Source organism: Oncorhynchus keta, chromosome 4 (genome assembly GCF_023373465.1).
Source record: "Oncorhynchus keta strain PuntledgeMale-10-30-2019 chromosome 4, Oket_V2, whole genome shotgun sequence".
Classification (NCBI taxonomy): domain Eukaryota; kingdom Metazoa; phylum Chordata; class Actinopteri; order Salmoniformes; family Salmonidae; genus Oncorhynchus; species Oncorhynchus keta.
The window spans coordinates 14223232-14249378 of NC_068424.1; the positions used below are offsets into that span (position 1 = coordinate 14223232).

General features: G+C 45.8%; 1 protein-coding gene across 2 annotated transcripts in view; it reads left to right on the forward strand.

Moving 5' to 3' along the window:
* LOC118374289 (zinc finger homeobox protein 4-like) overlaps nt 1-18725 on the forward strand; it is a 216358-nt gene extending 197633 nt beyond the window's left edge. Inside the window, exons 8-12 of one of the 2 annotated variants that reach the window (XM_052501100.1) lie at nt 6027-6160; nt 7182-7388; nt 7997-8117; nt 8354-13744; nt 14253-18725. In XM_052501100.1, the coding sequence (XP_052357060.1) occupies nt 6027-6160; nt 7182-7388; nt 7997-8117; nt 8354-13744; nt 14253-15868 (7469 nt within the window). In that variant the 3' untranslated portion in view covers nt 15869-18725. The remainder of the gene's footprint in view (nt 1-6026; nt 6161-7181; nt 7389-7996; nt 8118-8353; nt 13745-14252) is intronic. The other variant, XM_052501103.1, reaches the window with a different exon arrangement.
* The last annotated feature ends 7422 nt before the right edge of the window (nt 18726-26147 follow it).

The following is a 26147-nucleotide window of genomic DNA, read 5'->3' on the forward strand; positions in this document are numbered from 1 at the left end:
CTCCCTCTCTCTCTCCTTATACCTAGCTCCATAATGTTGGGTTCAGTGGAGCAGAGGTAGTTCTGAGAGAGTATGGGCTGTCAGTTTAGCTAGTCGTCTATCTCTCATCTCACACACCAACACGCGTGCACACACACACGACGCACACACACTTACAGAGCTAATCATTTATCTCTAAGCTTCATCTCAATGACATTTCTGTCTTACTGGGACTAAAGTCAATTAATTTACACCACCGTATTACCACCAGCATCATGTAACACATGCCATCCCAACAGTCTCTCACACACACACACACACACACACACACACACACACACACACACACACACACACACACACACACACACACACACACACACACACACACACACACACACACACACACACACACACACACACACACACACACACACACACACAGACAATGCTCAACTTCTTCTGCTTTTTTGTAAATATCCAACACCCGTTTATGTTGAGTGGAAATGTATGTTACATTTGTTGCCAAGCAACTTGCTTTGCAAAATAACTGGAAATAAGTATCATGATTTTGTTGTTAGCTTTCTATTGTGAGTCTACTGCTGTATAGTCTGGTCTGACCTGGTGGCTTGTGTTTGGTTCCCCTCATAATGGGGGGAGGGAGACAGAGAGAGAGAAGGGGGGGGGGCAGGGAGAGAGGGGGATAGAGAGTTTTTCCCTTGCTTCATTGGCATTGTCTTTTTTAATCCAGTGTCACTTTAGATTAATTATAATCCATGTTACTTTTTCCATGCAAATGTGCCTATGCGGATTAATTCCAGATTGCTTTGTCCAGTATAGAGAAGGAGCATGTGAGTGGTTTAGGGGTTTCTCTTTATAAATATCTTCCTAAACAAAGACCCTGCATGAAAATCAGCCTGTGTGCTCAGGAAATTACTGACTCTACCTGCTTCAAATTAGCGGGGAAATTAGTAATTGTTCCTTTGGCTGAATGATGTTGTATTAACTTCTCGTAAAATTATACAGATGAGTGAATGAACTAAATGGAAAAAGCATGCAAACGAGATACAATGTGAAATATTTTAGATTAACAAATCTCTATTTGTTAAATATTTTTGTTTGCGTGGACATGTCCCAGAAATTTTGTGAGATTTGAAATGAAGGTTGGCAATTTCTGTCATTCCTAGATGTTAGATTAAAATATATTAAACATATTAGCATATTTACAGTAATTATAAGACAACAGCTATGAGGTTTATTTTAATTTGAATCATTGCGTGGTGAATGTCTTGATCAATTTATCAAATGTGTGTTACGAGTAAATGAGTGAAGAGGTGTGGAGTCAGGCGCAGAGAGCAAAAGATGTGGGAAAAACAACACGCTTTAATGTCCCGGAAACATAACATGAACAAAAGTGGAAACACAAATTAACAGAAATATAAACGGACAGCGTGAAACCCAAATGCAAACAAAAATACACTCAAACACAGAACAGACGAACAAGCCCGCACGAAACAGAAGCAGGCTAAACAGACTATATATAACCCTATCCTAACAACCAAACAAGAAACAGGTACCAATTAGACAGAACTAAACGAACACAGAACAACGGATCGGCGATAGCTAGTAGACCGGCGACGACGACCGCCGAGCGCCACCCGAACAAGAAGGGGAGTCACCTTCGGTAATATTCGTGACAATGTGACGTCATATTTATCGCTTATTAAAAACAGGAAGATGATGAGAAAAGGAAAAAGACAGCCGATATAATAATTTGTTAATAATTTAAATATATTTCATTAGCCCATTGCTCCCCTTATAAACATAGAGGTGCCTCTGTCTGTGTGACTTAGTGTGCTGCTGTTTGCTGGCTGTGCTGCTCTGTCTCTGGGACTGTATAGTTCAAAGTGTCTTCTAATGTTATCAGGTGACCCTGAGGTCAGGCTAATGTGTAACCTTATGCCACTAGGCCTCTAAATCAATCTCCCTCCCTCTCTATTTCCCCTCTCTCTTTCTCCCTGTACCCCTCTATCCATCTCTCTCTCTCTCCATCTCTCTCCCCCTCTCTCTCCCCCTCTCTCTCTCCCTCTCTCTCTCCCTCTCTCTCTCTCTCTCTCCCCCTCTCTCTCTCCCTCTCTCTCTCTCTCTCTCTCCATCACTCTCTCTCTCTCTTCTCTCTCTCCCTCTTTCTCTCTCCAGTAAATTTACAACCCAGTAACCTAAGCCCCTCTGCCAGATCTCAGGATTGCTAAATTGAATACTAAATATAACCTGTCTTGGACCAGCAGCCTCCTTTTAATTGACAAGAGGTTTGTTATCAACAAAATAAAAGTTATTACATTTTCAGCTGACCTCTAGACAAAACTGTACTATTAAAGTTTAGACAATGTATTTACGCTTAATGTTTTATGCTTTATATATCTATAAAGGAAAATGTGATTACACAAGATAACACATCAACATCTAGTTTATGTGAAAATGTAGTTTGCTGGGTAAAATGTTGCAGAACGGGCGAACGCAGAAGTATGTCTGTCAGAAAACCATTATTAGAGATTCTGTTGTTGGCGTTTGCTTTTGAGCACCAATTTAGGACAGAATTATACTGTTTAAAAGAGGACTGGATTGGAAACACTGGTGTGTGCGTTTGTATCTGTCTATGTGCGACACACTGTGTGTTTGTGTACGTGTGAGTGTGAATACAGACCTACCATTGACAGTAGTAAATAAAGATGGGTGGGTAGCATGGTTGTTGTTCTGTCTTGCAAACAGTCTGAATGTCATAAATCACCTTTTGATGTATCTAATCAGCCAATGTCCTGCTGCAGTCAGGCATTTGCCTTTAGAGGAAGAACCATGTTCTAGCCCACGCCTCACCCCTCCATGCTGCACAGCATCGGGACACGCAGAAAGACGGAGGGAAAGTAGGAGAGTAGAAAAAAACAGGGGGGGGGCAAACGGGGCAGAACCACACGTTTTTTTTTCTCCTTAACATGGCCATGTGCCAGACATTCTCTGGGGAGGGGAGGGGAGGAGAGGGGATCCCCCCCCCCAAAAAAAATAAATAATAATAATTGGAGAGAATCTGGACACCGCTTTTTTGCACTGGTCATTAACTGTGAGGCTCAGAAACAAAGGAGAATGAGAGCGTCTCGATCTCTCTGTTTCACTCCCCCTCTCTCCTTCCCCCTCTCTCTTTCTCTCTCTTTTCTTCATGACCATTCATGACCAGCCGAGGAAGAAAAAGCCAATGTGTTAGAAAGTGATAGGGAGCAGATCATTACATACCAGCTATCATGTAGACTCCATAGATTGATAGGTTGAGTACATTATTGTTCTCCTGTAGATAATGATCTCATGAGAAAGCCTTAATATAGTCACACTTACGTTATGGATAAGAATCTATCGTTCTCAATTCCATAGTGTGTGCTTTAAAATGGCTGCATGCATTTGATAGATTGATGGAGCTCCCCACTTATCCCTGTGTAAAATAGTTAGAGACATTCCATTTTGTCCATGTTCAAGGTGACATGGGAGGGAGGGAGGGAGGGAGGGAGGGAGGGAGGGAAAGAGGGAGGGAGGGAGGGAGGGAGGGAGGGAGGGAGGGAGGGAGGGAGGGAGGGAGGGAGGGAGGGAGGGAGGGAGGGAGGGAGGGAGGGAGGGAGGGAGGGAGGGAGGGAGGGAGGGAGGGAGGGAGGGAGGGAGGGAGGGACCGGTCCCAATTGGCCAATGAGGTGCTAGGGTTTGACATGGCACACACACACACAACACACAGACCAGCCCTGCAGAGCCATCCCAGACCGGCTGAGCCATCCCAGACCGGCTGAGCCATCCCAGACCGGCTGAGCCATCCCAACCCTGCAGAGCCATCCCAGACCGGCTGAGCCATCCCAACCCTGCAGAGCCATCCCAGACCGGCTGAGCCATCCCAGACCGGCTGAGCCATCCCAGACCGGCAGAGCCATCCCAGACCGGCAGAGCCATCCCAGACCGGCAGAGCCATCCCAGACCGGCTGAGCCATCCCAGACCGGCTGAGCCATCCTAGACCGGCTGAGCCATCCCAGACCGGCTGAGCCAGACCGGCAGAGCCATCCCAGACCGGCTGAGCCATCCCAGACCGGCAGAGCCATCCCAGACCGGCTGAGCTATCCCAGACCGGCTGAGCCATCCCAGACCGGCTGAGCCATCCCAGACCGACTGAGCCATCCCAGAACGGCTGAGTCTGAGGGAGAAATGATGACCTTTTCCAGGCTGCAGAGAATTCCTCAGATGATCTCTCTCACATTCTGCACTTTTTTCTCTATCATTGTTTCTTTCTTTCCCTCCCTCTGTCACTTTTTTTGACAGGCCAATATTTCAGACTGCAGATTACATATGAAATGAGCGGAAGGCTTCCTTAACACAACCAAATGTAAATGCATCAACTAACAGGAGGAATTGATATGCACCGAATACAAATACCGGGCAGGGAATAATATGAAATACAAAACGTTTTTTTAGTTTCTTTTGTGCATCTACCGTGAAGAGTTGGATTTGCAAGAGTGAGACTCCCAATATTGCCTTGACTGACCAGACAAGAGAGGGAGAGAGGGGGATAGAGAGAGAAAGAGAAGCGTAGAGGGGTGCTACTTCTGTTTCTTTGTGATGTGCGGAGTGGGTGAATTGCAGTGACAGAGTATAGCCACACACACACACACACACACACACACACACACACACACACACACACACACACACACACACACACACACACACACACACACACACACACACACACACACACACACACATTATGACTGTATCTAAGGATGAAGGTAGTTAAACACTTCTCAGTTGGCCGCAGCGTCTGCTAAACACAACCATATCTCTCAGCATTGAGCCGCAGCCATGTAAACCACCTCCCCACCTCCAGCCGTGACCAGGAAACAGCTTGGATATTCAGCATAATGTGTGTGTGTGTGTGTGTGTGTGTGTGTGTGTGTGTGTGTGTGTGTGTGTGTGTGTGTGTGTGTGTGTGTGTGTGTGTGTGTGTGTGTGTGTGTGTGTGTGTGTGTGTGTGTGTGTGTGTGTGTGTGTGTGTGTGTGTGTGTGTGTGTGTGTGCGTGTGTGCGTGCGTGCGTGCGTGCGAGTGTGTGTGTGTGGAGGAAGAGGACGAGGGAGGCTAGAAGCATGTGGTCTAATGAAGTGTATTATATTACCATAACATTGAATGTATGTCTTGCTGTGATTATGAGGCTGGTTTAATTTTCTCTCTATTTCTCCATGACTTTGGGGCAGAATGACTCAATGTATAGGAATGACAATTAGGAGTCTGATACAACAGGTCTACACTACTAGCCCAACAGCCAATGTCTGTCACGACATATTTGTAATCACCATAAGTGATTACAGCTGCACCATCGAGAGCATCCTGACTGGTTGCATCTCTGCCTTGTATGGCAACTGCTCAGCCTCCCATTGCAAGGCACTACAGAGGGTAATGCGTAGGGCCCAGTACATCACTGGGGCCAAGCTTCCTGCCATCCAGAGCCTCTATACCAGGCGGTGTCAGAGGAAGGCCCTACAAATTGTCAAAGACTCCAGCCACCCTAGTCATAGACTGTTCTCTCTACTCCCGCACGGCAAGTGGTACCAGAGCGCCAAGTCTAGGTCCAAGAGGCCTCTAAACAGCTTCTACCCCCAAGCCATAAGACTCCTGAACATCTAATTAAATGGCTACCCAGACTATTTCTTATTCATATTTTTTAAACTGCATTGTTGGTTAGGGGCTTGTAAGTAAGCATTTCACTGTAAGGTCTACACTTGTTGTATTCGGCGCATGTGACTAATACAATTTGATTTGATTTGATTTGACATGTCATCTACATTTTAATTTGATACAATGTCATTTTTTTTATTAATTCAACTTTTTCTTTGCCTTCGTCCATTGATTTTACTTATAATATATATATATATATATATATATATATATATATATATATATATATATATTTATAACAGAGCTACAACATAATTTAAATATTTTGCTCTGTTCTGTCTTGTGTTTTAGGAGTGAACTCTCTGTCTAAAGAGTCTCCTGGATCCAACGCTGTGGGAAAATGTTCCATGCTCCTAGAGAGACAGAATGACAGCCCGCCCAAAAGGCCCAAGTCTGCAGAGGGGAAGACCAGCGCTAGTGAGCAGGTATGCTAAGCTAACCGCTAATGCTCCATGATAAACCAACACGGAAAGCTATCTTTAACCATTTAGCAGGTATGCTAAGCTAACCGCTAATGCTCCATAATAAAAACCCAGTCAAAGCTAACTCCAACCCATTACAGTTAGCAGGTATTCTAAGAGTTATTCTAAGATGTCTCAGAGGATAATGTGCTGTCAACAGATCTAAAATAGTTAACCCCAAATGCAGTCCCCACTGACAGAACACTTAAACATCCCCTATAGAACATTCTCACTCCTTTGTCGACCTGCATCCAATAGGCAAGGCTAAAGCCCTCTCCCAATCCCACTCACTTTGCATTTCTTTAGAAGGTATGTGTTTTTAAATTAGATTATGAAGTATTAGCTTGTCTTGTGGAGGGCCCTGAGTGGAAGGAGGCCTGCGTCATTTCAGAAATGGATTACATTAAGGCAGGGGGCTGGGGGCGGCCATTTTAGGAGTACTTCCTGTAATGAGGGCTAGGCGGGAGATGAGGAGGCGACACACCTTTGTCATCTCTAATCTCCTGATTAGAAATTCCCCTCCAATCATATTTCCCACTAATAAAATTGCACGAGTTGAGGGGCTTAAGTGCATTTAAAGGAAACGAGGTTGATCTATATTTTGTGCGTAAAGGTAAAGTGAGATGGGAGCAGAGGGGGCGGAAGGGGGAGGGAGAGCAGGGTTCCAATTTGTTTAGCTGAGGGGATATTCAGGTCATGTTTCATGTTTTATCCTCTTCGGGGAGCTCTGTCATCTAGTTTTCTTAGTGCAGTTAAAAGTTACGTCATGTTTTTACGTGTTTGGGTTTGGAATGTTGGAAAGCTGTCTCACTAAGACCAATAGTGAAAGGAAAAACACATTTGCTCTCGAGTAATTCTAGTTTTGAAGTAAAAATACAGAGGTGATGAAGACTGGTAAAACCATAGACACACCTTGTTCTTGTCCATCTCTAATCTTTTACTTTCCCACTAATAACCATAGCAAGCTTTGTCACATCTCTCCCAGCAGCTGCAGCAGTGTCCCTACTGTAACTACAGGAGTAAAGACGCCAACAGGTTACAGCTCCATGTGGTATCCCAGCATTCCATGCAGCAGCCGGTGATCTGCTGCCCACTGTGCCAGGACGTCCTCAGCAACAAGATCCACCTGCAGCTCCACCTCACACACCTGCACAGCGTGGCTCCAGACTGCGTCGACAAACTACTCATGACTGTATGTGGAAACACTACATAACTTTACAAAATGTTGGCAGAAATAACTGTTTAGAGTACAGACAACTTCTCATATTCAGATGACTATCTATTTAATGTTTTGCTGATTGCTGGTGAGAAAAATGCTGAGAAAATGTTTAATTTGCTTCTAATAGCATTGCACATACAGTACATTTTCCTCAAGGTTTAAAAGTTTTCTAAAGAGGTTTTTAATCCTTTTTAAAGATCTGTGATGTTGACATGACAAATTGAAAAATGTGTCCAGTGCTCCCTACAGTCCCTTATTAACTAGCTCTGGGCAGTGCTGTCACTGTGCAGTCCTATAAAACATTTCCCATGCATTTATCCCACTCTCCCGAGAATATGTCAAAAACTTGACGATTGTCGTCCTCAGGGAAAAGCTAATTCCGCTTTCTGAAAATTATCTATTTTTATTGGCAAGAGGCAAGCTGAAAAGTACACTTGCTCAACATGTTTTTAATATTTAATACTAAACTCCTTAATTACTGCACTATTACATTTTATAATATGATTTTATTACGATGCATGTTGCATTTAGGGATAAGTTATTAAGATCATTAAATTGTTTTTGTTGTGTGACTTTGATAGGTGGCTGGGCCTGATGTGATGGTGCCCAATAGCATGATGTATCCTTCACCTGGACAAGACAATGCTTTTTCTCTGATGGAAGCTTCTGCAACCCTCTCTGAGACGTCTGGAAAGCCCACAGGTACACAGAGCATGTTTACCACTGTTACAATACTCCTGTCGGTATTGAATGTACTATTCTGAGTTTGTTTGGAAATGAAATGTCCTTGGGATGTAGAAGGGCCCTGCTACACAAATGGAACAAAATATTACTTATATTAACCAGACATGGTTTACGTTTCCAGAGTTGGTAATCAATGCATTTGTACAATGTCTTTTGCTCATAAATTTCATTCTATTTTCATTCTCCTTTCTCAGGGAACAGATCCAAGGACCAGATGAACAGCACAGGCCAAGACAAAAGTGAAGTAGACCTTCTACGAGAGGAACTCAAACCCCCCAAGGAGGGGTCTGAAGCTCCAGACTGGAAGACGTCTGGGGGGGTTGGGCAGGATCGAAAGAGTCCTGACTCCCTCCAGGATCATCTGAACGACCTCCAGAGACGCCAGCAGCAACAGCTCTCAGTCTCTGACCGCCACATCTACAAATACCGCTGCAACCACTGCAGCCTGGCCTTCAAGACCATGCAGAAGCTGCAGATACATTCCCAGTATCATGCCATCCGGGCGGCCACCATGTGCAGTCTCTGCCAACGCAGCTTCCGGACATTCTTGGCGCTCCAGAAGCACCTGGAGAACGGACATCCGGAGCTGAGCGAAGCCGAGGTCCAACAGCTCTGCTGCAGCCTGCCGGTAAACGGAGACTTCGTCCCTGAGAGCGAGGCCAGGGCCTACGAGGAGGCACATCAGGCCTTTGAACAGGAAATGGATAAAGATGATGAGCTTGACCTGGAAGAAAAGGCCAGCTCAACAGGAAGTGACAGTAGCTTGTTGCTAGATGACATGGGAGCTGAAACAAAGCGAACCCTCCCATTTAGAAAAGGCCCCAACTTCACCATGGAGAAGTTCCTGGACCCGTCCCGGCCATACAAGTGCACGGTCTGCAAGGAGTCCTTCACCCAGAAGAACATCCTTCTGGTCCATTACAACTCCGTCTCTCACCTGCACAAGCTGAAGAAAGTTCTCCAGGAGGCCTCCAGCCCGGTTTCCCCTGAGACCAATAACAATGCAGACAACAAACCATTCAAATGCAATATCTGCAATGTCGCCTACAGCCAAAGCTCAACCCTAGAGATCCACATGAGGTCTGTGCTGCATCATACCAAAGTCAGAACTGCCAAAACCGAGACAAGCAGCAGCAGCAGCTGTACAGGGATTGGGAACACTAGTGGCATGGCTCCATCCAGCATCCCAGTCCCAACCGGACAAGGCAACAATGCTAACTCAGAAACTGCTAGAAGCGTGACGCCATTGGTTAACAAAGAAAACACTGTAGATGCCAAAGAAGCTAACAACAGCAACAATGCAAAGCACACTACTGATCATGTCTCTGTACTGCAAAGCCATCAGAATGCTCAGTCCCAAGCTCAACTACAGATGCAGCTCCAACACGAGCTCCAGCAGCAGGCTGCCTTTTTCCAGCCCCAATTCCTCAACCCGGCTTTTTACCCCCAGTTCGGCATGACCCCAGAGGCTCTGCTTCAGTTCCAGCAGCCACAGTTCCTTTTCCCCTTCTACATCCCAGGGGCAGAATTCAACCTGAGCCCAGAGCTGGCTCTTCACTCAGCTGCCGCCTTCGGGATGCCGGGCTTGACTGGTTCTTTCCTGGAAGACCTGAAGCAGCAGATGCAGCAGCAACACCAGCTACAGCAGGCTCAGGCTCAACAGCAGCAACAACAGCAGCAGCAGCAGCAACAAGCATCCCAGTTGCAGCTCCAGCAGCAAAAAAATCAGCAACTGCAGAGCCACAAGCCCAAAATGGAGCCCAATGCTGTGTCTGACATACATATGTCCAGAGAGTCAGAGGAGCATCTGGAAAAACAGGTGAGCAAAGCCAAGATGGAGAATGGAGCAGATGGAGTCAGTGAGGGAGGAAAGGACAAAAAAGACAAAAAGTCCAAGTTTCCTGAGCCGCTGATTCCTCCTCCACGTATCGTGTCAGGAGCCAGAGGAAATGCAGCCAAGGCCCTTCTGGAGAACTTTGGATTTGAGCTGGTCATCCAGTACAACGAGAACAGGCAGAAAAACCAGAAGAAAAACAAAGAAGGAGAAGAACAAAAACAACAACCACAACAACAACAACTGGAGCTCAATAACGGCAAGCTGGAATGTGGGATGTGTGGAAAGCTCTTCTCCAACATGCTTATTCTCAAAAGCCACCAAGAGCACATCCATGGACAGTTCTTTCCTTATGGAGAGCTGGAGAAGTTTGCCCAGCAGTACCGAGAGGCCTACGACAAGCTCTACCCCATCAACCCCCCTTCCCCTGAGACTCCTCCACCACTGCCTCTCCTTCCTCCTCCCTCACCAGTCCCAGTGACCACCCAGCAGCCTCCCTGCACCTCCACGAACAAGCCCCAGATCAAGGCCCCATCCCCTGCCCCAAACCAGGCTCCGCAGACCCAGCCACCACCCCCACCTCCCCCTCCTCCACCACCCTCCGCATCCCCACAGGTGCAGCCTGTGGGGCCACTAGATTTCTCCCTCTTCCCCCCTCTGTTGATGCAGTCCATCCAGCACCAAGGGCTACACCCTCAACTCACCCTGCAGCTGCCTACAATGGACTCCCTGTCCTCGGATCTCACCCAGCTTTGTCAGCAGCAGCTAGGTCTCGATCCAAACTTCTTGAGGCAGTCACAGTTCAAGCGCCCTCGAACCCGCATCACGGACGACCAGCTGAAGGTCCTCAGAGCACACTTTGACATCAACAACTCGCCCACTGAGGAGCAGATTCAGGAGATGGCTGATATGTCCAGCCTCCCCCAGAAAGTAATCAAGCACTGGTTCCGTAACACCCTCTTCAAAGAGAGGCAGCGAAACAAAGACTCTCCTTACAACTTCAACATTCCACCTATTACCACGTTGGAGGATATTAGGCTGGAGTCCCAGTACAGTACACTGGAGTACTACAGGACTGATGCCACCATGAACAAACGGTCCTCCAGGACAAGGTTCACTGACTACCAACTGAGGGTCCTACAGGACTTCTTCGACACAAATGCTTACCCGAAAGATGATGAGATTGAGCAGCTGTCCACCGTGCTCAACCTGCCGTCAAGGGTCATTGTGGTGTGGTTCCAAAATGCCCGCCAGAAGGCCCGGAAGAGCTACGAGAACCAGGCAGATGCTAAAGAAAATGAGAAGAAAGAACTGACGAATGAGCGCTACATCCGCACCAGCAATATGCAGTACGAGTGCAAGAAATGTAGTGTGGTGTTCCCACGAATCTTCGACCTGATCACCCACCAGAAGAAAACATGCTACAAGGACGAGGATGAGGAAGGGAATGAGGACAACCAGTCTGAGGAGTACATGGATATAGGAGAACCATGCCCAGCCAAGCACCCTGAGTCATCCAAGCATCACCATGGAACAGCCACTAGCTCAGGCTCCAGTTCACCTCTGATGCCCTCCCCTCACTCCAACCTGGAAAAGACATCCCCCAAGCCTGAACCGGCCTCTGAGCCCAAGCCTAAAGAGCCAGAACCTGCACCTTCTCCAGTTATGATAAAGTCTCTACCGGACCCCAGACCCTCCAAGGCCTCCACCCCTCAGCCACCCCCTCAGAAGACCCCCCAGCCCCAGATGTCCAGACCCCACTCCCAGCCTCAGTCAGCCACCATCCCCTCTAGCCCCCTCTCTCTGGCCCTCTCCTCCCTCACCAACTCCCTCTCTCCCCAGATGCTCCAATACCAGTGTGACCAGTGCAAGATAGCCTTCCCAAGCATTGAGCTATGGCAGGAGCACCAACATATGCATTTCCTGGCAGCCCAGAACCAGTTCCTCCATTCCCAGTTCCTGGAAAGGCCCATGGACATGCCCTATCTGATCTTCGACCCCAATAACCCTCTGATGACTAGCCAGCTTCTGTCTGGAGGACTCCAGATGCCAACTCAAAGCGGCTCTGGTTTGTCCTCGGGTCCCTGCTCTGGCTCCATGAAGAGAAAACTAGATGAGAAAGAGGATGGATCCATTGAAAAAGATAACGGAAACATGACTGAAGAACAGCACAGAGACAAACGTCTCAGAACCACCATCACCCCAGAACAACTAGAGATCCTCTATGACAAATACTTGCTGGACTCCAACCCCACGAGGAAGATGCTGGATCACATTGCCCGTGAGGTCGGCCTGAAGAAGAGAGTGGTGCAGGTGTGGTTTCAGAACACACGTGCCCGAGAGAGAAAGGGACAGTTCAGAGCATTGGGGGCCTCCCAGTCACATAAGAAATGTCCTTTTTGCCGGGCGCTGTTCAAGGCCAAGTCAGCTTTGGACAGCCATATCCGCTCTAGACACTGGCATGAAGCCAAACAGGCAGGGTTTAGTCTGCCCAATAGCCCAATGATGAACCAAGATGATGGAGGTGAGAGCCCACACAAGTACAACTTCTTTGAGTTCCCGCAGCTGCCCACCAAGATTGAGCCGAATGAGTACGAGCTGCCCGCAGCTTCCTCAACGCCTGTCAAACAATCTGAGGCACAGTTAAAAAACTTAATGAGCCCTTCATCCGTAAAAGCAGAAAACTGTGATGATTCTGAAGGGCTTAACATTAATTCTGCACAGGGCTCATCCTACGACATCAACAACAAAATGGACTTTGACGAGACCTCATCCATCAACACAGCCATAAGTGACGCCACCACTGGAGATGAGGGCAACAACAATGAGCTGGAGAGCCTCATGGCCAACGGAGGGGACAAGCTGGCGTGCGACAGCAAGAGCAACCTTGCCCAGAGCTCAGACGGTGGCGACGACCGCTTCCCCTTCAGTATGGTGAGCCCCTCCCTCAGCTACTCCGGCAAGGACGGAGACTCCTGCTCCTACTCTTACTCCTACTACAGCTCCAGAGATGACGACATGGATGACAACAATGACCAGAGCGAGACCTCCAGCCTCACCGACCCCAGCTCCCCCAGCCCCTTCGGAAGTGGAAACCCCTTCACGTCTGGGAAGGGCAGCGGCAGTGGTGGGGAGAGACCAGGGCACAAGCGCTTCAGGACTCAGATGAGCAACCTTCAGCTGAAAGTCCTCAAGGCCTGTTTCAGTGACTACCGCACCCCCACCATGCAGGAGTGTGAGATGCTGGGCAGTGAGATGGGCCTCCCCAAGCGTGTGGTGCAGGTATGGTTCCAGAATGCCCGCGCCAAGGAAAAGAAGTTCAAAATCAATATTGGAAAGCCATTCATGATCAGTCAAGGCGGGCCGGACGGGCCCCAGCCGGAGTGTACTTTGTGTAATGTGAAGTACACTGCCCGGATGTCCATCCGCGACCACATCTTCTCCAAACAGCACATCGCTAAAGTGCAGGAGACCCTGGTCAACCAGGTGGACAGAGAGAAGGACTACCTAGCACCCACCACGGTCCGCCAGCTGATGGCTCAGCAGGAGATGGATCGTCTGAAGAAGGCTGGGAGCGACGGGCTCAGCAATCTGGCTGCCCAGCACCTTCAGACTGCAGTGAACCACAACAATGCACTTCATGGCCTCAGCCTGCCCTCAGGCTATCCCGGGATCTCTGGCCTCCCGCCGGTACTACTTCCTGGGGTCACCGGGCCATCCTCACTTCCTATTTACCCACCCAACACACCTGGTGAGTTACTATGACACACAGAGAACACACAGATAATAGTACTTTTATATAACTTTTATGATAATTTTTTATCTATGCTTTACATGCCCAAAATACTCTTTCTCTGCAGTATTTTCTCTTCATTCCATCACAGTGTTGTTGTTGTTGGTAGAGATATTTTACCAAACGTTGTACATTGTGTAAAATACACTTTAATGCATGATCTCAACGTTCAGTGCAGAACTTCTACATAATATAATGGTTCTGACATTTTTTTAAGCAAATGCATTTTTATCATTTTGGAATTCATTTCCCCTCCTCTCCTTTGATGTGGGTTTGGTATATTTATAATATCCTCATGTTAGTATATATCATGAAGCGCATGTGACAGTTTAACAAATACAATTATGAAGTCGATCATAACTGCATATATCTCCATAATGTATTACTGAACAATATTTACATAGTAATACTAGGGTGTATATAAATTTAAACACATTTGAATATCATTTATACCACTATATTTCAGCTTTAGCATCTCCCGGTGCTGGCATGCTTGGATTCCCGAACCCAGCCACCCCCTCTCCTGCCATGTCTCTGAGCACTACCACAAACAAGAATCTTCTGCAGACTCCTCCTCCTCCTCCACCTCTTCCTCCTGTTTCCTCTACCCCTCTGACTTCAACAGACCACATTGAGCAGCACAGCAAATACCAAGAAAGAGAGAGCAACAACAACAGCAGCAGCAGCAGCAAGAAACCTGCGGAGAAGCCGCACCACCAGAAGAATGCCAAGGAAAGAGAAGTGGAGAACGGCGGCCGTCTACAGACCCCCAACGTCAGCAACAACAAAAAGAGGGAGAAGCCGTTTCCAGCCTCGGGCAAACCAGGACGTGAGGGTCATCTGGATGCCGCTCAACTACAGGCTCTTCAGAATGCCCTGACCGGCGCAGCAGACCCAAGCTCCTTCCTGGGAGGCCAGTTCCTGCCTTACTTCCTCCCGGGCTTCGCCAACAGCTTTTCGCCACAGATTCTTGGAGGGATGCAGGCGGGGGGATACTTCCCTCCGTTCGGCGGGATGGAGAACCTGTTCCCCTATGGACCTGCCGCCATCCCACAGGCCGCCATGGCGGGCATGAATCCCACCGCCCTCCTGCAGCAGTATCAGCAGTACCAGCTGTCCCTCCAGGATTCCCTGCAGAAGCAGCAACAGCAGCAGCAGCACCAAAAGCATATTGAGCAACAAAAACAGCATCATAAACAGCCGAAGCAGAAGCCAGCCCCTGTGAAGGTGTCGTCGCCAATTGTGCAGAGCAACCCCAAGTCTTTCAAACCAAAACTATCTATGGGAACTAAGGATGACACCAACAACAACAAATGCTCTTTGACGGAAAGCACAAAAGAACTGCCAACAGAAACCAAAAGAACCACAGACTTCCCTGACGATTTCATCATTCCGTCTGTCAAGCACCAGTTCATATGCAGGAAGTGCCAGATGGTATTCGCTGATGAGGACTCTGCAGTGCATCACCAGAAGTCTTTCTGCTACTTCGGAAACCCTTTTCCAGACCCGCAGGACACAGTTCTTAGAAAGGCCGTGAGTAAGTACAGGTGCATCGCCTGCAACGTGGTGGTCAACGGGAATGAAGCACTTGGCCAACACCTCCAGTTGAGCTTGCACAAAGAGAAAACAATCAAACAAGCAATGAGAAATGCCAAAGAGCATGCTAGATTATTACCTCACTCTGTCTGCACCCCTACTCCTGTCAAGACCACATCTACCTCGCAGTCTGCAGCTCCTCCTTCTAATAACACCTTTCCCCATCTCTCTCGCTTGGCCATCAAGTCCTGGCCAGATATCTTTTTCCAGGCCACTGCCCGGAAAGCTGCTTCCTCCTCTTCCTCCTCCCTGTCTGCGTCTCCTATTCCTCCCCTTTCCTTGCCTCTGATGGTTACCTCAACGTCCTGCAGCAGCGTCTCAGGGGTTCCCACCTCCCTACCCAATGAGAGTTGTTCAGATGAGTCTGACAACGAGCTGAGACAGAAGCTGGATGACTTAGATAAGGTGTTGGAGGCCAAGGCTAAGTCGACCTCCGGCCTAGACGCAGGCTTCAGCAGTATCAGAATGGATATGTTCAGTGTGTAGGAGGTGAAAAATAGGATCCCTTGCTTTAAAAATGTAAAAAATTTAAAAACAAGACTTTTAAACTGCAGTTCCAAAGTTTCTCTAACCCAAAAAATTACAGTACCAAATGATTGACTCAGGATTGTTTTTCCCATATTGATATGCTGGCAAGATATTGATTGATTTTTGTTATGGACAGAACTGTTGCAGATGCTTGACTGAGCTTATATTGTATACAAAAACACGGAGTAGGAAAAGATCTCTCAGGCTCCCCCGTGGAGCTTGTTTCAAGCCAAAAACTCACGATAGCAAATTGCACCTCAGCTGGATTGTTTTCCAAATGCTAGCATGTACTGTATGGGACGACGATCCAGAAAAACCCTCAATGAGAACCTCTGTTAGTCTAGATAGCTGGTGTAATTCAGTAGCTTTAAATTCTCAGGTCAGAACATAACATTTCTCATTTGTTAAAAGCAGCAACGAGCCTCTTGGCTTTTAACCAAAACATGTCAAGCTTTATCAGACGCATTTCTTTGATGTGTGTAGAGTACCAAGAGAGACAATATTACTGTTGCAATGGACAACGTGCATATCCTTTTAGTTTTCGCCCCCTACAAAGACAGTATGGTTTTGCCACAGAGGGAATTTTAGAATGGTGAAGTACGATTCCCCTTTGTTTTCCAGTTTGTATGACAACAAACTGTATCTATATCCAACCCTCTTTTTCTCTTGTAGAATATACTAATCTGTGCCAACTCTTACCTTCTCTCTTTTACCTCTGCTCACACCCTTTTCTGAAGAGGTAATATCTCTAGTTTTATACACTCTTGATTATTAATTATGTGAATAAGACTTCTTTTTCATTTGTGAATTGCTGTACGGTACCTTGCTTATTTCTGGACTATAGTGCACTTATTTAGTTTTTGTCTGTTTTTTATCATTATTATTTTGGTAGACCCATGTGTTAATTTAATAGATGTTTTTGTGTTTCTATGTTTGTTTGTTTGTTTTAATTATTATTTTGCGTACGATTGCAGCAGAATTTTGGTTTGTTAGAGGATTGACGCCTAACAACCCAGTGACCTATTTAACAATTGCTGCATCCATGAAAGTAGTACTGTATACTTGAAACTGTTAGAGTACAAGTCGGTCAAAATGTTTTATTTTTATTTTTAAGAAAAGGTATGATATTTGCATAAGCAAATATGCTGCCTTACAAAGGGGGACTACAGCATGTATTTTATATTATGACATGTTTTCCCCTGTGCTTGTAGGACTGATAACAGTGTTACACCTATACACTGCCATTTACTGCATAGGTCTTCGTCCTCGCATTCATTTTCTGGGCACTTCAGTTGATCTATCATGAAAAGTCAACACTAATTATTTAGTCATTTATGCATTACAAAGTATTACCATATAACATGTTGCTGCTACTGTGTAATGTTTAAAAAAAAAAAAAAATTGTTCCCCATAAATTGTCCAACAGGCTGAATGCTGACCCGTGGATCACTTTGCTTTGCTGTTTTTACATTTCATTCTGTTTTTAGTTTGTTTGTCTTGTTTTATTTTGCAGTAGAACTTAAAGAATGTGAAAGCTGTTAAAGGGTGTTATGTTGTTATGAATCACTTTTTCAGTTTGGTAAGGTAAGCTGACGTCTTTCATTCCAAAGTAACAAGAGGCTATTTGTATGAAAGGAAAAGGCTTGTGAACAAAGAGAGCTAAGCTGTTGTATATATTCGTAGTTGGCTGTGCATGGTACAGATGTATTAATATGAAGAAATGCAAAACTGTATTGCTTTTGGTATTTCCTCTTCTGAGATGAACAAGTAGCATGTAATGCAACTGTTTGACAGGTTAAAATCAAATCATGCTTAGTTATTGTTTCAAATGATAAAATCAAGTAACATTTCCTCTTGCGTTTTATTATTGTACAGGTGTTTTAGTGTTTTCATTCAAAGTTGAAACGCAAAATTTCACAGTTTCTAATTATCTTTTTTCGTGCGAAACATAAATGTTTCTTATTTGGATTTTTAGTATTTTAACATTTACTATGATCCTGAAGACACTTTTACAATGTTGTTTCATAAGAGATGTCCTGGGCTCCCTATAGGTGTGATCCTGTCATTGTACAAACACCAACGACTGTCCTGATCCCAAAAGCTTTCCCAACCTGGCTTCTTGCCTTTCCCCTCAATGTGGCTAAAGCATTGCCAGACTGAACTGTCAGCTAGCATCACGTGCTAAGATGTTAGCAGCAAACACAATGCTTTCCACACCAAAGGACAGGTAGAAGCTAACAAACCAACAACCAAAAGGATGGTACGATAACGTAACGAACTGTACATAAATGTTACAACTGCACAGCAGCCAAAAGAAAGAAAGAATTTTAAAAAACAAACATGTTTTTTCTTCTTCTTGGATGGATTGTGTCACGCTAAAGAGAGACCAGCCTTCAAAAGGTTGATATTGGGATGGTTTTTCTTCTGGATATCAAAAAGGGAATTTCACGGAGCAGTCATATCCTACACCATATGTATTCTAAATCCTGGTTACATAGGAAATGCATCCTGAGGGTTTACTAAGAAGAAGCCCCTATGGCTAAAACTTTAAATAAACTAAACCAAAAATGTTATTGATGTTTTATATATAGAGAGTAGTCTCATTAGTTTTTGTTACTGTAATGTTTGAGGTCTCAACTGTACCGTCACACGGTAATAACATGGTTTTGAAACATTTGTTTTAATTTTTTTTGTGTCACAGACCTGTTGTCATGACGTTTATTGTAGATGGTATTTGAACAACTTCTGGAAATAGTTCATCAAGTATGTTTGTTGCTCATTGTTGTGATACATTAAAAACTGTATCTGCAAACCAGTTTTGTCCGTCATCAAAAGTATTTTATTAGTTTGCCATCACTAATGTTTTGAGTCTGCTTCACTTTACGTAAACATGATCAGAAGGTCATGTGATCATAAATGGCAAACATCATACACCTATTTCATGTAAAGTATATTGATTCGGGAATACGGTTACTTTTCTAGTTTTACAGAATTATTGAATAAGGTATGTTGATTTCTCTTTATTAGCACAGCATTAATTTCCCCGTGTATATTCTTACAGCCTTATCGAGATCTTCCCGAGGTAGCAGCTTCACTTACTTGTACATCCTGGTCATTTAGGCACTGCTACATTTTGGCATTGCTGCACTACAACTGTTGACTAATCTCTCTGAAATCGGTTTTAGTCACGTTTTTGTCTCCCTGATCCTGCATAAACTTGCATTTACTTTCAGAAGGAGAACATTGCTATCTGACGTGTTATTCTGTTGTGATCTGGATTTAACCAGATTGCTAAATTATCTTCTGAAGGCTAATCTGGATGGGGATTTCAGCTGGTATTGTCATTAGCTCCAGATGTTGATGTCCCGGTAGGAGAAGTTGAGACCAATGAGAGAGAGAGACATCTGACTTTGAATAGGCTGCAGAAAATGGATTTCCCACTGGATAATGCAATGTTTGGGAGAGACATGGATTAGACAGAGGTGATGCATCCATTCTCCCCACGAGCCTAGTTTAATTAGACTGAAAGAGTGAAAACAGCCCAGGCTTCACACTCACTAAATGCTACACACACACACACACTTCACATTGGTTTACTGTGGTATATCACAGACATTACACACAGGTACTGTGCGCACACACACACACACACACACACACACACACACACACACACACACACACACACACACACACACACACACACACACACACACACACACACACACACACACACACACACTAAATACAGGAATCAGTATTCTAACCATGGGAATTTAATGACGGAAGGCTGAAAATCTAATCACATCCATTGCCAGATCATCAGCACCAGTATTGGGCTGTCTGAAGGACGAGGGAGAAAAACAACAATGACTCATTTCAAATCAAATCAAACTGTATTTGTCACATGCGTCATATACAACAGGTGTAGGTAGACCTTACAGTAAAACCCTTACTTAAAAGCACTTAATTAACCAACAATGCAGTTTTAAGAAAAAAATAGCGTTAAGACAGTATTTACTAAAATAAACTGAAGTAAAAATGTCATAATTTAAAAAAAATAATAATAATAAGATGAATAGAAAAATAACAAATAATTAAGGAGCAATAATATCATAACATTAGCGAAGCTATATCCAGGGGCTACCGGTACAGAGTCAATGTGCGGGGGTACAGGTTAGCAGTAAAAAATAACAATATATACAGAGGGGGGCAGTACAGTCAATGTGAGGGGCACCGGTTAGTTGAGGTTGTATGTACAGTCGTGGCCAAAAGTTTTGAGAATGACACAAATGTAAATTTTCACAAAGTTTGCTGCTTCAGTGTCTTAAGATATTTTTGTCAGATGTTACTATGGAATGCTGAAGTATAATTACAAGCATTTCATAAGTGTTTAAGGCTTTTATTGACAATTATATGAAGTTGATGCAAAGAGTCAATATTTTCAGTGTTGAACCTTCTTTTTCAAGACCTCTGCAATCTGCCCTGGCATGCTGTCAATTAACTTCTGGGCTACATCCTGACTGATGGAACCCCATTCTTGCATAATCAATGCTTGGAGTTTGTCAGAATTGGTGGGTTTTTGTTTGTCCACCCGCCTCTTGAGGATTGACCACAAGTTCTCAGTGGGATTAAGGTCTGGGGAGTTTCCTGACCATGTACCCAAAATATTGATGTTTTGTTCCCCGAGCCACTTAGTTATCACTTTTGCCTTATGGCAAGGTGCTCTATCTTGATGGAAAAGGCATTGTTCGTCACCAAACTGTTCTTGGATGTTTGGGAGAAGTTGCTCTCTGAGGATGTGTTAGTGAGCCCACTCCCTTGGCTGAGAAGAAACCCCACACATGAATGGTCTCAGGATGCTTTACTGTTGGTATGAAACAGGACTGATGGTAGCGCTCACCTTGTCTTCTCCTGACAAGCTTTTTTCCAGATGCCCCAAACAATCGGAAAGGGGATTCATCAGAGAAAATGACTTTACCCCAGTCCTCAGCAGTCCAATCCCTGTACCTTTTGCACAATATCAGTATGTCCCTGATGTTTTTCCTGGAGAGAAGTGGCTTCTTTGCTGCCCTTCTTGACACCAGGCCATCCTCCAAAAGTCGTCACCTCACTGTGCGTGCAGATGCACTCACACCTGCCTGCTGCCATTCCTGAGCAAGCTCTGTACTGGTGGTGCCCCGATCCCGCAACTTTAGGAGACGGTCCTGGCATTTGCTGGACCTTCTTGGGCGCCCTGAAGCCTTCTACACAACAATTGAACCACTCTGGCAGTGGTGTGGGGAGGGGGGACAATGCAAATAGTCTGTTCAGTAGACTTATGGCTTCGGGGTAGAAGCTGTTTAGAAGCCTTATGGACCTAGACTTGTCACTTCGGTACCGCTTGCCGTGTGGTAGCAGAGAGAACAGTCAATGACTAGGATGCCTGAAGTCTTAAACTATTTGTAGGGCCTTCCTCTGACACCGCCTGGTATAGAGGTCCTGGATGGCAGGAAGCTTGGCCCCAGTGATGTACTGGGTTGTTCACACCACCCTCTGTTGTGCCTTGCGGTCGGAGGCCGCGCAGTAGTCATACCAGGCAGTTATGCAACCAACCATGCTCTCGAAGGTGCAGCTGTAGAACATTTTGAGGATCTGAGGACCCATGCCCAATCTTTTCAGTCTCCTTAGGGGGAATAGGTTTTGTCATGTCTTGTTGTGCTTGGACTTTGCTAGTTTGTTAGTGATGTGGACAACAAGGAACTTGAAGCTCTCAACCTGCTTAAATGCAGCCCCGTCGATGAGAATGGGGGCATGCTCGGTCCACTTTTTCCTGTAGTCTACAATCATCTTCTTTGTCTCTATCACTTTGAGGGAGAGGTTGTTGTCCTGGCACCACACGGCCAGGTTTCTGTCTCTTGTTGTCGGTGATCAGGCCTACCACTCTTGTGTCATCGGCAAATTTAATTATGGTGTTGGAGTTGTGCCTGGCCGTGCAGTCATGAGTGAACAGGGAGTACAGGAGGGGGCTGAGCACGCACCCCTGAGGGCCCCCTGTGTTGAGGATCAGTGTGGTGTATGTGTTGTTACCTAACCTTACCTCCCGGGAGTGGCCTGTCAGGAAGTCCAGGATCCAGTTGCAGAGGGAGGTGACTAGTCCCAGGGTCCTTAGCTTATTGATGAGCTTTGAGGGCACTATGCTTTTGAACGCTGAGCTGTAGTCAATGAATAGCATTCTCACATAGGTGTTCCTTTTGTCCAGGTGGGAATGGGCAGTGTGGAGTGCAATAGAGATTGCATCATCTGTGGATCTGTTGGGGTGGTATGCAAATTTGAGTGGGTCTAGAGTTTATGGGATGATGGTGTTGATGTGAGACATGACCAGGCTTTCAAAGCAATTCATGGCTACGGACTTGAGTGCTACAGGTTGGTAGTCATTTAGGCAAGTTACCTTAGTGTTCTTGGGCACAGGCACTATGGTGGTCTGCTTGAAACATGTTGGTTTTACAGACTCGGACAGGGAGAGGTTGAAAATATCAGTGAAGACCTGCCAGTTGGTCAGCGCACACGTGCTGGTAATCTGTCTGGCAACTGCGGCCTTGTGAATTTTGACCTGTCTAAATGTCTTACTCACATCGGCTGCAGAGAGCGTGATCACTCAGTCTTCCAGTACAGCTGATGCTCTCATGCATGTTTCAGTGTTATTTGCCTCAGTGTTATTTGAAGCGAGCATAGAAGTAGTTTAGCTCATCTGGTAGGCTCATTTCACTTGGCAGCTCTCGGCTGGGCTTCCTTTTGTTGTCTGTAATGGTTTACCAGCCCTGCCGCATCTGACCAGCATCAGAGCCTGTGTAGTATGACTCAATCTTAGTCCTGTATTGACGCTTTGCCTGTTTGACGGTTCGTCAGTGGGCATTGCGGGATTTCTTATAAGCCTCCTGGTTAAAGTCCCACTCCTTGAAAGTGGCAGCTCTAGCCTTTAGCTCAGTGCTGCCTGTAATTCATGGCTTCTGGTTGGGGTATGTACGTACGGTCACTGTGGGCACGTCGTCGTCAATGCACTTATTGATGAAGCCAATGACTGATGTGGTGTACTCCTCAAGGCCATTGGAGGAATCCCGGAACATATTCCAGTCTTTGCTAGCAAAACTGTCCTGTAGCTTAGCATCTGCTTCACTTGGGGAGGCAGGGGAGCCTAGTGGTTAGAGTGTTGGACAAGGAACCGAAAGGTTGCAAGTTCAAATCCCTGAGGTGACAAGGTACAAATCTGTCGTTCAGGCAGTTAACCCACTCTTCTAGGGAACTCTAGGCTGTCATTGAAAATAAGAATTTGTTCTTAACTGACTTGCATAGTAAAATAAAATAAAAAAACCTGACCACTTTTTTATTGATCTAGTCACTGGTGCTTCCTGCTTTAATTTGTACATGTAGGTAGAGGTAACATGACTATGCATGGACAATAACCAGAGAGTAGCAGTGGCGTAAAAATGGCGAGTGGGGTGGAGACAATGCAAATTGTCTGGGTAGCCATTTGATTTGGTGTTCAGGAGTCTTATGGCTTGGGGGTGGAAGCTGTTAAGATGCCTTCCTGGAGTCTGGCAATTTGTTGGGCCTTCCTCTGACACTGCCTGGTATAGATGTCCTGGATGGAAGGAAGCTTGACCCCGGTAATGTACTGGGCCGTACGCACTACCCTCTGTAGGGCTGTACGCACTACCCTCTCATGAATACTTCAGTATTGCTTGCCTCGAAGAGACCATAGAAGTAATCTAGCTCGTTTGGTAGGCTGGTGTCACTGTGCAGCTCACGGCTGTGCTTCCCATTGTAGTCTGTAATAGTTAGCAGGCCCTGCCACATCCAAGGATACACATGATCAAATCAATTATATTACATTGCAACCCTATCAGGGTTAAAGGGTTTGGGTTTAAAAGGGACGATCACAGACTGTAAGGAGTGTTATTTCATTATCTGTCTGACAGAGAAGGTCCACGGCCAACCAACAGAACACAGAACACACACACAGAATGTCCATCCAGGACAGAGTGCCAAAAGCACTAGGTAGAATAACTTCCATCCTGCCTCTGAGAGAACAGAAAACAACTATGAAAACACAGGAGGGACACTCACACATAGTGTTAATGTGGCCAGAAAAATGAAATGCCTTTTACCATTGTTCTCTGCAAAGGTCAAATGCAATTGAATCCTGTGTGGGGACCTCTATCTCAAAGCCCAGCTATACACAGTAGAACAGAATAACAAAAACAGGCCATTCAGCAGTGAACTCACAACCTGCAAGGGGAACACATTTAGCAGTGAACTCACAACCTGCAAGGGGAACACATTTAGCAGTGAACTCACAACCGGCAAGGGGAACTCATTTAGCAGTGAACTCACAACCTGCAAGGGGAACTCATTTAGCAGTGAACTCACAACCTGCAAGGGGAACTCATTTAGCAGTGAACTCACAACCTGCAAGGGGAACACATTTAGCAGTGAACTCACAACCTGCAAGGGGAACTCATTTAGCAGTGAACTCACAACCTGCAAGGGGAACACATTTAGCAGTGAACTCACAACCTGCAAGGGGAACTCATTTAGCAGGGAACTCACAACCTGCAAGGGGAACACATTTAGCAGTGAACTCACAAGCTGCAAGGGGAACTCATTTAGCAGTGAACTCACAACCTGCAAGGGGAACACATTTAGCAGTGAACTCACAACCTGCAAGGGGAACTCATTTAGCAGTGAACTCACAACCTGCAAGGGGAACACATTTAGCAGTGAACTCACAACCTGCAAGGGGAACTCATTTAGCAGGGAACTCACAACCTGCAAGGGGAACACATTTAGCAGTGAACTCACAAGCTGCAAGGGGAACTCATTTAGCAGTGAACTCACAACCTGCAAGGGGAACTCATTTAGCAGTGAACTAACAACCTGCAAGGGGAAACTCATTTAACAGTGAACTCACAACCTGCAAGGGGAACTCATTTAGCAGTGAACTCACAACCTGCAAGGGGAACTCATTTAGCAGTGAACTCACACATTGCAAGGGGAACACATTTAGCAGTGAACTCACAACCTGCAAGGGGAACTAATTTAGCAGTGAACTCACAACCTGCAAGGGGAACTCATTTAGCAGTGAACTCAACCTGGAAGGGGAACTCATTTAGCAGTGAACTCACACCCTGCAAGGGGAACTCATTTAGCAGGGAACTCGCACCCTGCATACTTCATACAGCGAGATGTGAGCCCACAAACAAGAAAAGCTTGGGAGAGAGCCTCTATGTTAGAGAGCCTCTATGGTAGAGAGTCTCTATGGTAGAGAGCCTCTATTGTAGAGAGCCTCTATTGTAGAGAGCCTCAATGGTAGAGAGCCTCTATGGTAGAGAGCCTCTATGGGAGAGAGCCTCTATGTTAGATAGCCTCTATGTTAGAGAGCCTCTATGGTAGAGAGTCTCTATAGTAGAGAGGCTCTATGGTAGAGAACCTCTATGGTAGAGAGCCTCTATGGTAGAGAGCCTCTATTGTAGAGAGCCTCAATGGTAGAGAGCCTCAATGGTAGAGAGCCTCTATGGTAGAGAGCCTCTATGTTAGAGAGGCTCTATGGTAGAGAGCCTCTATTGTAGAGAGCCTCAATGGGAGAGCCTCTATGGTAGAGAGCCTATATGGTAGAGAGTTTCTATGGTAGAGAGCCTCTATGGTAGAGAGCCTCTATGGTAGAGAGCCTCTATGGTAGAGAGCCTCTATGGTAGAGAGCCTCTATGTTAGAGAGGCTCTATGGTAGAGAGCCTCTATTGTAGAGAGCCTCAATGGGAGAGCCTCTATGGTAGAGAGCCTATATGGTAGAGAGTTTCTATGGTAGAGAGCCTCTATGGTAGAGAGTCTCTATGGTAGAGAGGCTCTATGGTAGAGAACCTCTATGGTAGAGAGCCTCTATGGTAGAGAGCCTCTATTGTAGAGAGCCTCAATGGTAGAGAGCCTCAATGGTAGAGAGCCTCTATGGTAGAGAGCCTCTATTGTAGAGAGCCTCTATTGTAGAGAGCCTCAATGGTAGAGAGCCTCTATGGTAGAGAGCCTCTATGGGAGAGAGCCTCTATGTTAGATAGCCTCTATGTTAGAGAGCCTCTATGGTAGAGAGTCTCTATGTTAGGTAGCCTCTATGGTAGAGAGTCTCTATGGTAGAGAACCTCTATGGTAGAGAACCTCTATGGTAGAGAGCCTCTATTGTAGGGAGCCTCAATGGTAGAGAGCTTCT